This window comes from Syngnathus typhle, linkage group LG4, assembly GCF_033458585.1.
Source record: "Syngnathus typhle isolate RoL2023-S1 ecotype Sweden linkage group LG4, RoL_Styp_1.0, whole genome shotgun sequence".
NCBI lineage: Eukaryota > Metazoa > Chordata > Actinopteri > Syngnathiformes > Syngnathidae > Syngnathus > Syngnathus typhle.
This window is the reverse complement of record NC_083741.1, coordinates 9,062,822-9,078,916: the sequence shown is the minus strand read 5'-3', so window position 1 is coordinate 9,078,916 and position 16,095 is coordinate 9,062,822. Positions and strand designations below refer to the sequence as shown.

The 16,095-nt window shown below is 36.3% G+C and overlaps 1 protein-coding gene across 1 annotated transcript; it reads left to right on the top strand.

Moving 5' to 3' along the window:
- Positions 1 to 8,428: 8,428 nt before the first annotated feature.
- spi1b (Spi-1 proto-oncogene b) lies at positions 8,429 to 15,038 on the top strand. The gene is made up of 5 exons (XM_061276372.1): positions 8,429 to 8,815; positions 9,292 to 9,382; positions 10,169 to 10,365; positions 12,026 to 12,176; positions 14,034 to 15,038. Exons 1-5 carry the CDS (start codon positions 8,774 to 8,776, stop codon positions 14,345 to 14,347), a joined length of 795 nt encoding a protein of 264 aa, XP_061132356.1. The 5' UTR covers positions 8,429 to 8,773; the 3' UTR covers positions 14,348 to 15,038.
- Positions 15,039 to 16,095: the final 1,057 nt, after the last annotated feature.

The window sequence follows — 16,095 nt, the reverse complement described above, 5'->3', positions numbered from 1 at the left end:
GGGGTTAAATAACCCATAATTGTTAAAATGATAAAGTCAAGCCACACAACCGCACAACTTATTTAAAAATGCTTTTTCTTATTGTGAAGTAAAGTCAAATTATTATATTCTTCTTCATCATTATCCAAACAATCACAAGTTATTTTTTTTTTTCCCAAAACAAGACAAGACACTTTTCAGCAAGCACATTGGTATTTTGTATAATTTTCACAGTGTGTTGAAAATGACTGCATTGTGAGGCTATCTATATATTGGATGTACGGTGTCATGGGGGAATTACCTGCTCTGTAATCATTCATTAAATGTGTCCTTTCTTGAACACTATATTATTCACATTTATATATACGTACATGAAAAATAAAAGTTTTGAATAGATTTGAACTAGTTTAAGTTTGTTTCCGGTGGAAGCACAAGCAGTTGATTTATTATTTTGTCTGGATTTCTAATAGAAATAATTGGCTATGTGAGCGAATAAGCAGATAAAACAGCCTTGTTATTCACACCACAAACGAGCCAAGATAGCAGATCATGATGGGGAAAAAAGTTAACTTCTCTTCTCGTTTCTTTGTGTCTCAGTGTCTGGCCACTAGGAGGTGTATCTAAAATCAATTCCCTGTACTGAGAGCAGGCAAGAAAACATCAAAACGTACCATTTGCATAATTTTAAAAAGCAAAACAAAACCCAAAAGACAAGATTGTAAATTTTATACAACATAGGATACAACTAACTTTTACCATTTACCATCACACATACCATAAAACAGTACAATCTAATACAACAAAACTGAAAATAATATATCCCTGTTTCATTCAGAGTCAGTATGATGGCTCATTTATTGATGTTTACTTGGAATGTTTTTGCTCATTTTAAAAGTAGATAACTGTTCATGATTTGGTGTGCAGTACTGAGATATGAAGATAAAAACAGCAGAAATAACACGATTCATATCAGCACTGAATCATCCTTGTCTGGCTTAAGCAACATGAAAAAAAGAGGAACTTGATTGTGTGGATGGATGGGGGTGACTGTCCTACTATATGGTATACTTATCAATATGTGCATTTTCTATTTGTACAAGTTAAGTAAACAGTGAAGAGTATGTTGAAATAAAGTCAATAATTTATTGGAACAGCAGTCTATGCTTGCCTCTTCATACACTCTTATCTTAATCTTTTTTAGTCTTGTGTGTATGAGTGATTGTGTTTGTCCATGTGCCTTGTGATTCACACTTGTCTAATAATATCCCACGGCCTTGGCTGAGAGTTGATGTTGAGGAGTCCAAAGAAAATGAGGAATCAGGAATAAGAAGTGAGAGAGCTGGATGTCCCCGACAACGCATGTCAGGCAACTGTTCCATGTCATTGTGAAACAAATAATGGCCACTGAAACCTCGACTGCTGAGTGTCAGTCAACAACAACGGTCTTCCTTGTGTGCTGTCCTCCCACAGAAATTAAATACATTTACATTTGTAAAAATAATCATATTTGAACTCAACGCTATTTTAGTCCATAAACCAAGTGTCATCTTTATGGCAATACAATTTCATTTGTTGAAGAAGGTATGCTACTATTTAATACGGATTTTTTTTTTTTTTACATGTAATTTCTTTCTTCTGTATTATTCATTCCGAGTTAATTTTGTCATGAACTGGAAAAGATGTAGAATGTCATAAAACTACATATTTTTTAAGTTCTTTTATCCAAACATATATGGTGATTTCAGTAAATTCACAGTTGTGTTTCATTTATTTCCTTCATCTTTTAAAAGTGTATGCCACAATTTAAAAAAAGAATATATACGTATACAATAAATACTTTGTTCAATACAGTTAACCGGTGGAGTCTCGGATCACTGTGGACTAAAACAACATGTTCTGTAGGAAGTTTGTCACCTTCTTGTTTTAATAAGGAAGAAGAAGAAATAGGAGAAGAAGCCTTATTGTACTCAACATAAATTGGCAGAATTAAGGAAGTTTTTAGTTCCCCTGCTAATTCAGAGACATATAGAAAGCTGCATTTTTCAACCACCTTTGGCAATTTGCTTCTCGTAGTTAACCAAGTGACTTTTACGGGAGCGTATCCACTGACCACTGGATGATTTACACAGCCAACTGGTAAGACCAAATAAGTTTTGCTTTTAAGGGCGACCGTGGGCGTTACCTTTGAGGGACATGCTGATGTTTTAGTATTACTGTCTATTCTATGGTGGAATATCACAAAGTGGTGACATATCTCTATACAAGTGGTACCACTATATATTTGAAATACTATTTACCAAAGACCACATCTCCTGAGCTGTGTTTAACCCGCAGCTTAATCACTTTATGATCATTTACACTACTACCTCCGAGCTATTTTTTCTTCTTGTTCTTGTTTCACTTGCATATCATCGTCCTTTTAATGATTATTAACACCCAATTTGAGATAATGTAAGTGACAAATGCAGGTAGATTAGATTTAAAGTTGCTATGTAGAATGCATTGTTAAATTTGACAGAAAAAAATGGGTTACCTTAGAAGTCAAACACTGTATCATAATTAAAAATTAAAGGGCGTTTTATTTAATTCACGAAGCACCATGGAGTCATTCAATCATTAGTGTGACACTGAGACAATTTTCAAATGGGTTTAACTGCAGGTTTGATGTTGCTGGGCAAGCAGTGAAAAAAGTATAAATATTTCTATATCTAATGCTAGTGTGATGTTAACTCTGGCTTTTATATGCTTTCAACAAACAAAGAGGTTATTTTTCAACTGCATTTCTCAAGACACAATGTTGAGTGAAGGTGATTACGAAATATTAGCACTACCACAGAATTTTCAGAGTTTAGACATCAACCAGATCTCAGTCTGGCTAAACTGATGTTCTGCAGAGGAGGAGCGCAACACTTCCTGTTGCGACGTTGCCTGTATCCTGTTTTCCACAGTCAGTGGTCATGCGTGTCATTCCCCTATGCAAACTTGTGTGGGCACAATCTCGTGATCCTGTGCAGCAAGCTTCTGAAACTCCAACACGGGAGACTCCGAATGTCCGTGATAGAAACTGTTGATGTCAGCTACATGGATTTTGCAATTTTGCAGTCAGTTGACAATTACAAAGGGACACTTTTAAGAGCCATTACTGCATAAAAGGCCTCAAATTCCTTGTGTACTCGAACTAGATTATCCATTTTGAGATTTTCTTAAAACCCATGAATATTGGGGATGTAAATTAGAGTCCTTGCAAAATGAAAATAAAAACATCTTCTAGAAACAGTAGACATATATAGCTATATCAGTATAGGATTTTTTTCCTGTTTAATTTTTAACTCTGTGTTGTCATCACATTGCAATTATTATAATTGCAATTGTAGTTATTACTACTAAAGGTCAAATGTTTTGACATTTTCATACGTAAATGGTGATAATGGTAACCTATTTAAACCTGGTTAAAACGTATTCACCAGTAATTAGCAATACCCCTGTCAGATTTTTTTTTTGCAATCATAGGAACATTGTACTGCAAGAGTTTCTTTGACAAGCTAAGCCACCCTAATACTGACTATGACTAAGAATGATAGGCTGTCTTCATTTCTCAATGCAATGTCGCTTACGCTTGCAAAACTGACGTCTTTTTTATTTGGACAATCTGACTTTGTTGAATGTAGTGTTGCGGTGAAATGTAAAAACGCCAACACGGTCCTTCTGAAGTCAAATACTAACATTTTTGTGCCAACAGTAGCAGCTGCCTGAACCTTGATGGAAACTAATCAAACACAATCTATTGAGTTAGAATATGTTGCGTCATGTTCAAGCAGCAAACAATCCGACAAGCCACTTCTGGCAAGAGGGCCAAACTGTTAGACCCCACCATTAAAAGAAGGACATTTGAGTATACATTTGTTGGCTGAGAGTTGCAAACAAACAAAAAACGTAAGAAAAGACAATACAGACGGATGGACGAATAGATAATAGATAGACATTCCTGTCACTAGATAATAGATAGGCATTCCTGTCACTTGCTGTGACAGACCAAATGTTCGTATCTGGAATTTGCTCGCTGCATATCATCATCATAATGAAGTACATGCTAAACGTGTGATAACCTTGACACCTCCACACTGGCCCCCACTCTTGTGGTAACACACAAGCTATTTTAACTGTTTGTATGGCGCAACAATCAGAGAGTTTAATCTTGATACTTGAAAACGGAGAAGTACGTATTTTACAGAACAAACCAGAAAATAATGCTTGGTCACAGCTACTGCTGCAGAGTTACAATCATGTCCGTGAGTAAGTTACAGTGTGTTTGAAAAACTGTAATCCATTATGCAAACTTTAAATGCCACATTTTGTATTGGAGTTAAAGTCGAGGAAGAAGCTGAAGGTTCAATAACCTTGGATTATGAACAAAAACGCTTTGAGCATATATTAAGCCTATGTTGAACATCTTGTCAACAAATCGTGACACTTGCACAGATTGTAATGTAAATGAAATGTTTTGATGTCGCTGAGCTTGGTGGAAGGTAACAAAGTGCTTTGCCTTCAATCAGGGGTGTCAAGCTCATTTTTGTCACAGGCCGCATTGTAGTAATGTCCTTCAGAGGGCCAGCATGACTGTCCTCCCTAATAAATTCATGAACAGTATAGGCTACACAACAAACTGATGAATAACTAGTTTTGAAATCACAGACTAGTAAAAACTCTTCGAATATTTTAAAAAATATGAATGTAATAAAAAATGCTAGCAATATTTCAGTTTTTTTTTTTTTTTAAGTGAAGACAGTTTCAGTACTGACACATGAAGTCAATGGACAATTTGTCTTCGCGGGCCACATAAAATGATGTGGTCGGCCATATCCGGTCCCTGAGCCTTGAGTTTGACACCTATGCCTTAGATGTACTATATTGTTACAAGCCATAATTATATTCACACTGAATAATAATGCTTTGCACATTATAGCTTTGTATTAATATTTTTTTAATTTACAGTCCAACATCATACAATGAATAGTTTGTAGCACACCTCACTTTTGTACATTCGCACAGTAGTAGACATATTAGTAGTTAGTAGTAGTAGTAGTAGAAGTAGTAGTAGTGGTAGTAATAGTAGTAGTAGTAGTAGTAGTAGTAGTAGTAGTAGTAGTAGTAGTAGTAGTACTAGCAGTTTTGTTTTCTTAATGTACATTTCTTTCAGATTGGTAGAACTGAACACCAAATGTGTCACTACAATTTGATTTTTCTTTTGTTGTATTCTTTCTACATGTAATTTTGATTATTGTCACACTCTGTTGGATGCTTTTTATTTTCTATTCTAATTACTATACAAAACGTGCTTTCTGTAAAACCCAATATGTTTTATTTGTTTTTGCTTCCTCCCTTCTACAACAGAGAAAAAAAACTAACGAGACATCCAACTCTTATTTGAAGTCAGGATCATCCTACCACTGTGACATGTACATCGATTTATTGTGAGACATTCATAGAACCAAATCCGAAAGAAAAGTTTCCAGTTCCTCATTTTGCTTTTATACCGCTGTGGTTGTGCACTGCAGAAAACACATTACTAGGGAACATTACATTTAATGGATAGACTTGTATGATTTTACAATTAGTTAAAATTAGACTATTTAATGTGTTTGTGTGTTTTCGTATTACTGGTTACTACTTATTATCAGTGACATATTTTTTATTGGAAAACTGTATGTGTTTATTGAACCCTGTAAAGCACTGTGGATTATTTTTTTGATCTTGTGGTACTTGAAAAAATGTAACCTGTATGCTTTATAGAATGTTTCCAATTCTCTAAACTAAAATGTTGGACTTTTCAGTTGTTTCTTTAGAGGGACTTATCAGCAGTTTTGTGCTGCAAAGTATGTCAGAAGCCATGATGACTCACATATGGAGCACCAACAGAAATCTTCCACGAGGTTGCTGTTATAGTGAGGCCATCATAATTCCCAAATTATCCACCCGAAGGTCCGCACAATATCAAGTATGTAACTGTATGTACCAATAAATTTCCCTTTAAAAGCCAAACTGCTTCTCCGTACTTCATATATGAAATTTCTTCATAAAGGGGATAAAAATTGTACAAGTGAGCACATGCTAAAATAATCCATTCAGCTGACATCTGAGTCATGTCTAGATGCTGCTAAAAGTGTGACTATAGCAGTAGTGTTCCTTGGTGTGCAAGACACCATTTTAGTGAGGCTCTCGGTACATTTGAGAGGCTTCACAAACTTAGACGACATTCAACCCAAGACATCCCAGGTTCGCCACACCAAACATTTGAATAAACAGTAATACTTTATTTTCTACAGTCAGAAACCTTCACCGGGGATGGCTATATCTTGGTCTAACCTGATTGTAGTATGTCACTTAATCACGTGGACATTGCCCCCACTCGCCTGTTATTTTGGAGTCGTGGTCTCGTCACAGATGAATCCCAATTTACCCCGTACCGGACAGATGGCACACAGCAGGTGTGGCATTGACTTGGCAAGACTCTATACATAATTCCTGGAAGCTGCAAAAAAAAAATTATTGAGGCCAGCATGTCCATAACCATAAAGATGTTTTGTCAGAATAAATTACTCAAACCACAATTCCAATGACAACAGGGTGTTGTGTAAAATGTAAATCTTTCCTTAATACCAGATATGTGTTGAGGGAGGAGCAAGCCTATAATATGGCAATTCCCTGTAAAATCTGGCCAATACTGCATATCCTCCCATACTTTGGAGGTTGAAGTACATCAAGCACCCTGGAAAGATGAAATGCATATTGCCCTTTGGATGCAATTATAGTACATGTCACACATATTAATGGTAATACAAATAAAGGCCCATTTATAAAATGACACTGGTGAGTAAAATCTACAAAAGAAAATCTCTTAGAACCTGATTTTTGTTTGGACGGAGATGGCATTTTGAGGGAATGAATACAAACAAATTTGAAACCACCCTCCAAAGTGGAAAGGTTATTAAACTTAAAACTCCAATTAGACCAGCTCAAGCCACATAGGGCACGTGACAAACGTGCCAATACAGAGAAGTAGAAAAACTTCAAGGAGCTCTGGCTGTTTTAATAACGCAACGGGAGTCTTTCCAACAATTTTACAGACAGTATTTTTATTTTTTCAGTTTTCACAGTGGAGGTCATCAGTGTAAAATGCAGAAACGAAGTGAGATTTTACGCATGCACACTTGCATACATGACGGACTTACATAACTTCCATGAATACTCAATAAAATTGCACACACTTGCATGATCGTATGCACACATACGTATTTTCTCTTATAAACGCAAAATGCAAAGTGAAGGTAAGACGCCACTTTTACGTCTTCTGTTCCGATTGTCATCAGGTAAATAAGACCTAAGAAGAAAGACCCAAAAAGTATTTCATTCTGAATTATTTTAGTTAGAGATGAAGCACTCAGTAATAGTTTTAAATATTAGTATAAAATATTACATTCAGCATTTTGCTTTGTCACAAAGCGTACTTAACAAATTTGATTTCCATAAACTAGATGACATTCTTTAGAGACTGCACCAGTAATGAGCGTTTCTTTTTAGCACAAATTAATATCGCACCGACATCCTTGTGTAATGTAAGGGACATTAAATGAGAAAACCCAGCAACCATACAAGCACATTCGTTGGAGCACAATAATATCACAGACAACAAGCGGGACAAAAGCTATACAAAACAGACAATGGAAAACAAATATTGAGCTTATTAAAATAGAATCCAGGTCAGCAGACCTCTATTCATTGGTTGAGGGAATAAATGGAAGGTCTAATTGTCGATGGCTGAGAAAGTGGTTATCAGTCTTTTGGTGTGACATCCTCACAAGTCAAGTTATGCATGTTTCTTTGTGAAAAGGAGGTAGCGAGCAGGGGCTATATCCTCCTTTGGCATTTTTTTCTTAAACCCCTGTATCTCCTTTGTGATAATCAGAACCTCCAAAACTGATACTGTTGCTTCATCTTATCTTCCAGTCATGTGCGGGTATGTGTGTGATCCTATGGGTGAAATTCTAATTTGCAAGACATCGTATAGGGAGGAAAATTAAGGTCAAAGAAAGGCAATAAAGTTTAAGTGTGGAGTAAGATGTAGCAGTTGTTGCTTTCTTTTTTCTGTTTGCTCAATTTTTTGACATTGTCAACCTAGTCCAAACGCATTCAATAAATCTAATTTTCAACGCAGTTGCCATTTGATAAATGACCAAAACAATATGGATGATACAGCAGGTACACTTTTACACCAATAATATTAAACATGGCAAAGAGCAAAGCTATTTCATTTCCAAATTAACAAAACTACACTTTTGACTTGACATTTGACTTCAATCATTGGAGCGGCAAAGTGGCCCATGAATGGGCGATGCTTTTAGTCGACACGGTCACTGATGATTGGCCACCAAGGGAGGCGACAATATAGTGCTGTTGATAAATGTAACGTTTTGCGGGCTACCCTGAAGCAGTAGACACACTCTGTTGCTCCCACCCACACCAATTTACAGAAGTTAAAAGTTCCTTTTTCACAGGCAAACAGTGAGCCTATGCTTAGTTTCTATTTGTATTTGATCCCACTGATGCTCTCTTGGACTGATTCAGCTCAGTAGCGTTAACTATAAAATAAGAGCAACAGAGGGACATGTTTTGGTTATCGTTAAATGAGAGGAAATTTTGAAACATTGTGCAATGGTGCTGCAAAGGTTTTGAAAGGTTGTGAGAGCTTTTGGTCCGCAAGGTGTCTTTGAGCCCACTCGTTGGAGAAGAAGCCCCCATGTTGCATCCCTACAGAATGGAGAGTTATCTCATTGCACCTGTAAGTATTATCATTATTATTATCTTCTAAAGCGTCAAGACATTTTTCGAATAAAATATGTACACATTTTCATTTTTTATCTAAAACACTGAATTTTCTTATCCACCAATGTAAGAGAAAAGGCTTTGACCTCTCATGTCATATTTGATGAATTACTATGAGTTTGAGTTCATTAGTAGACAGGATGCCAACTCTAACAGCCCTTTCAAACTACAGACGAAAACGAAACTTTAAGGTTCTTGGAAGTTTCAGAATGGCAGTGGCCCAAAAAAACTCCTCATTTGTATTTTATTTAAGTAAATATATGTATACATACTACATATAGTTATAGTTAACATTTTACCCAATCCAAATATTTAAATATAGTCGGTGAATGTGTGATTAATACATTTATTTAAAATATATTGTCCACAAATTTGCTTTGTTTCAACAATTTGTTTCATTCATGATTGTTATATTTTAATGTGCTCTTGTAGTCCTCTGAAGAAACGTATGATCCAGAGATCTACATACATCAAATTCCAGAATATTATAGTCCATATGTTCTGGATACAGAGATGCAGGCAGGTGAGTTTTACTCGAGCATTTCATGTCTTTCTTTCTTTTTAACGGTTGGATGTGATACGTATGTTACGTTATTCTGAAAGTTAACCAATAAGGCTTGGACAAATATACAATAGTATGTGATCTAAAATATTTGGAATAAATTTGACTGAATGAATTAGAAATTAAACATTGAGACCTGAGGAGTAATTGTTCTTTTTTTTTATTTTGGGGTGTACTTAAGGCAAATACAATGTGTGCAGCTGAAGCGCACAGGAAACAGATGCTATTTTTTGGGCCGCTCTAACGACAGACATAGAACAAATTTTGCCCCATGGGGTTTCGTTGACATTCTCTTGGTAGCAACAGTTTTGAATATTCCACCAAAACAGGCTTAATGGAGAAAATAAAGCGTAGAGACCCTTGTCGATGTGTTGGGGGAAAAATATTTCTGCATAAATATAATTTGATACAATTAATTTTGCATAGATTTAAAGCAAGGGAGTACTAATGAAGTAAACAATACATTTTCCTGACAATACTTTTTTCTTAGTTTTTAAGCTTTGATATTTCATAATTACATTAGTGGCTGTGTATCAAAATCCAGTCAAGAAAAATAATAGGAGGAATAACTTGAAACCGGTTACATTAATTAAGAAAAACATTTCTACAACTGCAATAGGTAATAGTTTCCCAATATATATATATAACTGTCCTTATTCCGACTAAAATCTCACTGACTGAATAAAGCATTGTGTTGTTTTCACTCTGTCTGTTGTAATCTAATGTTTCCTTGTGTTCTCTCATTAGATCACTGGGATTTTCACTCTCATACTCACGTATACCCAATTGAGTTTGAAAATCTTCAAGAGACAAACTTCACAGAGTTGCAAAGTGTACAGTCTCTGCATCCACCCGGTCTCATCCGACACGAGGTCATGCGCTATGATCCAGAAAATCTACTGGATCCAAACCTCGGGGCACATTCTCACATGTTGCAGCAACCAGTAAGTCCCTCTGGTCCCGAATCAGTAAAAGTATACTCTCAATAAAAACAAGAAATTGATTCTCTGAATGAGAGAGCTAGAAAAAACAAGTTGCTGGAATATCATCATTCATCTGTTTGGGAATTTATGTACTCATTCATGAAGATAGATTATTTGTAGACATTCATGCTCATTAATACTGGTTGCACAAAGCCATCGGTAAATTCTTTAGAAGGCTATTGCTAAATAACAAAAGCAGGAAAGAATAGGATTGCACAATAAAAATTCCCAATTTGACTTCATTCTGAAAGGACATTCTGGAATTGAGTCAAATTTAATTTTGTCCATTAACCTATGTGTTACATTATGAATGCTTGAATGTTTTATTTTTACAACAACTTTTACTAGATTCTTTTGTCAATTAACAAATTGTATAAGTTAGTTAGTAAGTTAGAAGAAAATAATCAACACTCCGTTTTTTTGAGAATGTTAAAGTTTTTTCTTTTTGCAAATTAGCAAACAAAATATCAGATAAAAAAAAAAGATGTCTAAAGCCTTCATTTGTTAATCGCTTCTCAATCTGGTAAATATAATTGAATGTAGAAAAATCATTTAATGTGTCAAGGAATTTTGATTTTGTGGCACCAATTATTTAATTTTCTTCCACTTTATAAACAAGTAGTTTTTTTTATTTTAATAATGCATAATTCAAGTCTTAAAATATGTTTTAAATCAGGGATTGTCAACCGGTGGTCCGCGGCTCTCTAGTGGTCCGGGACGGTATTGCACGTGGTCCGTGAAATTGGAGATGTAAAATAATTGTAACATTTTTAAGAATAAAATCTATTTATTATTTAGACTTTATTCATTTTCCAGCTATTTCGAGATGCATCCCAAAGATTCCCAAATTAGACATACAGATGCAAATAAGTAGCCTCTATAGGTCAAGCCTCCTTCGGTGCAAAATGAAACATTCTGCCAAAACAGTGGTCCCCGAGTTGCTTCGTGATCATAATGGTGGTCCATTGAACAAAACAAAAAACAAAAGTGGGTACAACGTAATGTTCTGGCAATTATTTAATATGAACAGGCAAAGTAGCCAGACTTGGATGCTAAATGTTGATGAACTAATCCTACCAAATATGAGAACACAACACGCAGAATCAACATAAATGGTTCTTGACACACCACTGATAAAACCTACAGCCTTCTGACAAGACAGCTTTGCAATAATCGAGGAAGCACTGTGCAGAATGGGTCAACGCGCATCTAATCTAATCATCTATGTTAAAAATGAATATATTTTCCGAACGGCTTTTTTTGTCTGCGTGCGTGTGGTCAGGGTTTAGACCAAGGGATGTTGTGAACAGTGAGCTCGTCAAGCCCATTGAGACGCTTTAGGGAGTTAGGGCTATATGACGAGACGTGACTCAGAGCTTGGCCTTTGCCTTTCTGTGCTGAGTATTATTTGGGTTCTCCAGCTCACACCTTCCAGAAACATGCATGTTCGCTTGGTTAAGGACTCAATGTTTGTTCGTAGGAATGAATGTCACCCCGAGTCAATTTCCATTTCACTATGGAAAACATTACTTATAAGCAACAAATCCTTTCATGTCACAATAATATTGACGTTAGAGACTTATTAGACTGGTAACCAAAGGGACTGCCTCCTGTTTTGAAGGTAACGTTCTTCCCACGGACTGCGTATCCTACACATGTGTCACAACACAGCACTGATGATGAAGAGCATGGACGCCAAAGTCCCCCCCTGGAGGTGTCTGATGAGGAGTGTCTTCGAGAACAAGTCCCTTACATCATGCCGGGAGAGATGGGTAGGAAATCCCATTCAAAATTCATCAGGATTATCTGTTGAGATACTATTATTCAGTATTAGAGATGAGATGACAAACACATTTGCGTAAAATGTGTGTGCGTGTTCTTCACACGCCATCGGCACACCTCATGGAGATGATCTTCCAGCTCATCAGCATTCATCATCGTTTGAATAGTTACACAATGCAGTTAGATGTTGTGTATTAGCTGTTTAGTTTAAATGCTGCTGCTTTTTTAAAACTGCACTACTCATTATTGTAATGTAATGTTTTACCCAATTTACATTTTACTATTTGATGTCATATTTCAATATTGATATAGTGCTTTTGTAAGTACTCACTACTGAGCTTTGTTTTCTTTATCTTCTCTATCCATGCTGTGGCATCCCTGAGATGGTCTATCGCAACACATCGGGGAAATTATCCAGTATTGTTTATTTGTCAGAAAGTAATATGTAATACTTAGAAATATTTGTTCATCTTTATATGGCAGTAATGTAAAGTGACAGGCAGAACAATTAAATGCTCTTCCGTTAGAGGGCAGAATGCACAATAAAAGTGTATCGTCACTTGTTGGAATGTAGACAGCAAATTAGGTTGCTGGCAAAGGTTGGAGAACACCACTCATAATTACTCAACCAAACGAAGATGAAAAAAAGGCTGCCGACAACCGCACAGTTTAAAATAAAGATCAAACACCTGTGACCTTTTAAAAACATTTTCGAGAAAAAAAAAGAAACATTTCAATTACTAGGTTGATGCTTTGGGCAACACCACTCATTAATACTCAACCAGAGGAAGATTAAACAAAAGGCTGCCGACAACCGCACAGTTTAAAAATAAAGATAAAACGCCTGTGACCTATTAAAAACATTTTCGAAAAAAAAAAAATCATTTCAATTACTTGGTTGATGCTTTGGGCAACACCACTCATAAATACTCAACCAGACGAAGATGAAACAAAAGGCTGCCGAAAACAGCACAGTTTAAAATAAAGGTCAAATACCAGAGACTTAAAAAAAAAAAAAAAATCGGAAAAAAAAATCATTGCAATTACTTGGTTGAGGCTTTAATTAAAAAATAATTTGGTATGTTTTAGGGCTTGTCTGCTCGGTAATAAGGCTACCAATTACAACCTAATTATATGTCAACGCACATCAAAGTATTGGAAGCTTTTTAATTGATTTCATACGAAGATTTTGGGAAATACATGCGATGTATGTTTTCATATATTTCAATTACCGTAATTTTCAGACTATAAGTCGCTCCGGAGTATAAATCGCATACTCCGGCCCAAATCAGCTCGGCCCAAATCCCAAATGCCGAGCCCCATCCACTGTCCCTGGACAGCCACCCGGCCGAGCGCCGGCCCCCGACTTCAATCCACGGAAGTGAAAGAGACCGTCGCGTCAGCAGCGCGGCGGTTGTTTACATAAAGGACAAAGATTGACTCGACGGAGCTGCTGCTGACGCGACGTCGCGCTGCTGACGTCACTTGAAATTCAAATTACAGTAATCCCTTGCTACATTGCGGTTTGTTTATCTTTTTTTTTTTTTCTGAACATTTTTGAAAAAAAACACATAGGTCGCTCCTTATTATAAGTCGCCCCCCCACCCAAACTATGAAAAAAAACGTGACTTATAGTCCGAAAATAACGGTAAATGCCAACGGGTCAACTGCTTCAAAAGTCACAACAACACACAACAAATCAGGGTGCATTTAAAAATAGTTTCTGTTATATTCCTTGGAATTGTGTGCACATTATTGTTCTCTCCAAAATTAGACAGTTGGTCAACGCTAAAAGTTTTGCATCATACAGAATTAATAATTGTACCACTTTTTGATGTTTCCCAAAGGCAACAAAAAGAAGATTCGTTTGTATCAGTTCCTGTTGGACCTTTTAAGGAACGGCGATATGAAGGACAGTATCTGGTGGGTGGACAGAGATAAAGGAATGTTCCAATTTTCGTCCAAACACAAGGAGGCTCTCGCACATCGCTGGGGAATCCAAAAGGGAAACCGCAAAAAAATGACCTATCAAAAGATGGCGCGTGCTTTGCGCAACTATGGCAAAACTGGGGAGGTAAAAAAGATCAAGAAGAAACTGACATACCAGTTCAGTGATGAGGTCCTCGGGAAGACTCATTTGGAGAGAAAGCCATACATGTAGGCAGAAGACTGATGCAACAGCAGTGTTCACTTTTAATAGTTGATCTCTGATGTAACTCACACATTAGCATTCCTTGTAAAGAGTATTAAAAGTATCACACCCTTAAAACTGCTGGTTTAAACAATGGACCTACCAAGGAAGTTGGATCAATTTGACCCAAGCCAAAAAGAAATTGTGACTCACAAAGGTGGGTTGTTTCTAACCCAGTATTTTTAAGGGTGCATAAAAGCTGTCCAGACGAACTTTAATAGATTTCACTGTTATTTTGCAGCACATTTATTTCTCACAGCATTGAAATCCAATGAAAATATTAGCCAATGTCGGCCATCCGTTTACATTGCTTTTGCTATTCACGCTCTAAAAACTACTGGGTCAAAAAAAGGTTGGGTCAAATCCCCTTATTTCTATAAATTGGGTCAAATCGGCCAAACTTCATGGGTCGATCCACTTTTTAACCCAGCAATTTTTAGGGTGCAAGGACATGCATGGGAAAGCTGAAGCTGGTAAAGTATGTGTACAGCAAAGTTTCCGTGTGGAAACAAGGCCATCCCTTTCTATGTAACCTGTTATTTAAAGACTATAGATTACAGGCTTGATTTACCGATAAGTTTGTTAAAAGTAAAATTTTTGTACAATATTATGAAACTGTAGAATCACTGAAAACGCAATAAAAATTTATTCAGTTATGAGACTGGGAGTGCCAAATTATTTTTGAAAACCTGTGAACATATCTGCATGAATGGACCATATATTTCATTTAAATGAAGCTGCCTAAAGTGGTTGTGCTTTTAGATCAAAGCGATGCTTGCGCGTCACATTAAAACAGGATCAGCGATTAAATATCATTAGCCTAATTGCATAACCATGTGTCATTTTCTAAAGTTTTGGAAAGAAAAAACAAAAACAAAACTCCAGTTGCATGGATTTAACATTTGTTGACTAGCATGAGAATCTATGTAGACATAAAAAAAAACATAATTATTAGCAAGCACTAGTAGCAGGCCTATTATAGTTTAATAAGAGTAGTTTTTATTTCATTTTGAGTTTTGTAGTTTGAATTTTGTTTTAATTGGTTTTTACTTTGTTCGTTTTTATTAGTTACATTTTTTTTTCAAAACGTCTGCCTCAAAGTTTAGAGGGTGCGGATGGATTCTATCTCCCTCCCTCCCTGTGTGGAGTTTGTATGTTCTCCCCGTGCCTGCGTGGGTTTTCTCCAGGCACTCTGGTTTCCGACAACATGTCAAAAACCTGCTTGGTAGACTGTTTAAGCACTCTAATTTGTCCGTAGGCGTGAGTGCTTAGGTATGAGTAATTTGCCCGTAGGTGTGAGTTTGTCATCCAACAACACTCCAAGATGTTTACAGGGCTGCACACAGTCTCCGTTGGCTCAGGACCAACTGAAGTCCACCACCATATCCTTCATGAATTTGAATATAACAGCATCGGCATAGTCACTATATCATCCACACTAAACACAAAGAAGATGAATGAGAAACAGAGGCCAAAAGTATAGAACCTCTATTTGTTCACAAAAGTTTTTTTTTTTTTTACTTTGTCGCCATTCTGCAATGCTGTATAGTTCACGTTGTGCAATGTGATTTGCATTAGTGTTAAAAGGGAAGAACGAGAATAGAAATTATGTGTGTAAGTCTAGCAGTTGCATGTCATTGTGTTATATAACTACAAATTCGACATACGACCTATCCATGTAAAATCCTTTGTGTTGAATTGCGTCTTAAATTAGATAT

What these genes read in the sequence shown, in the direction of transcription:
- spi1b (XM_061276372.1), top strand. Translation starts at nt 8,774, where the DNA reads ATGTTGCATCCCTACAGAATGGAGAGTTATCTCATTGCACCT. An exon ending in CTCACATGTTGCAGCAACCA is followed by an intron (nt 10,366 to 12,025) that starts GTAAGTCCCTCT and finishes CCTGTTTTGAAG; the next exon opens with GTAACGTTCTTCCCACGGAC. An exon ending in CATCATGCCGGGAGAGATGG is followed by an intron (nt 12,177 to 14,033) that starts GTAGGAAATCCC and finishes TGTTTCCCAAAG; the next exon opens with GCAACAAAAAGAAGATTCGT.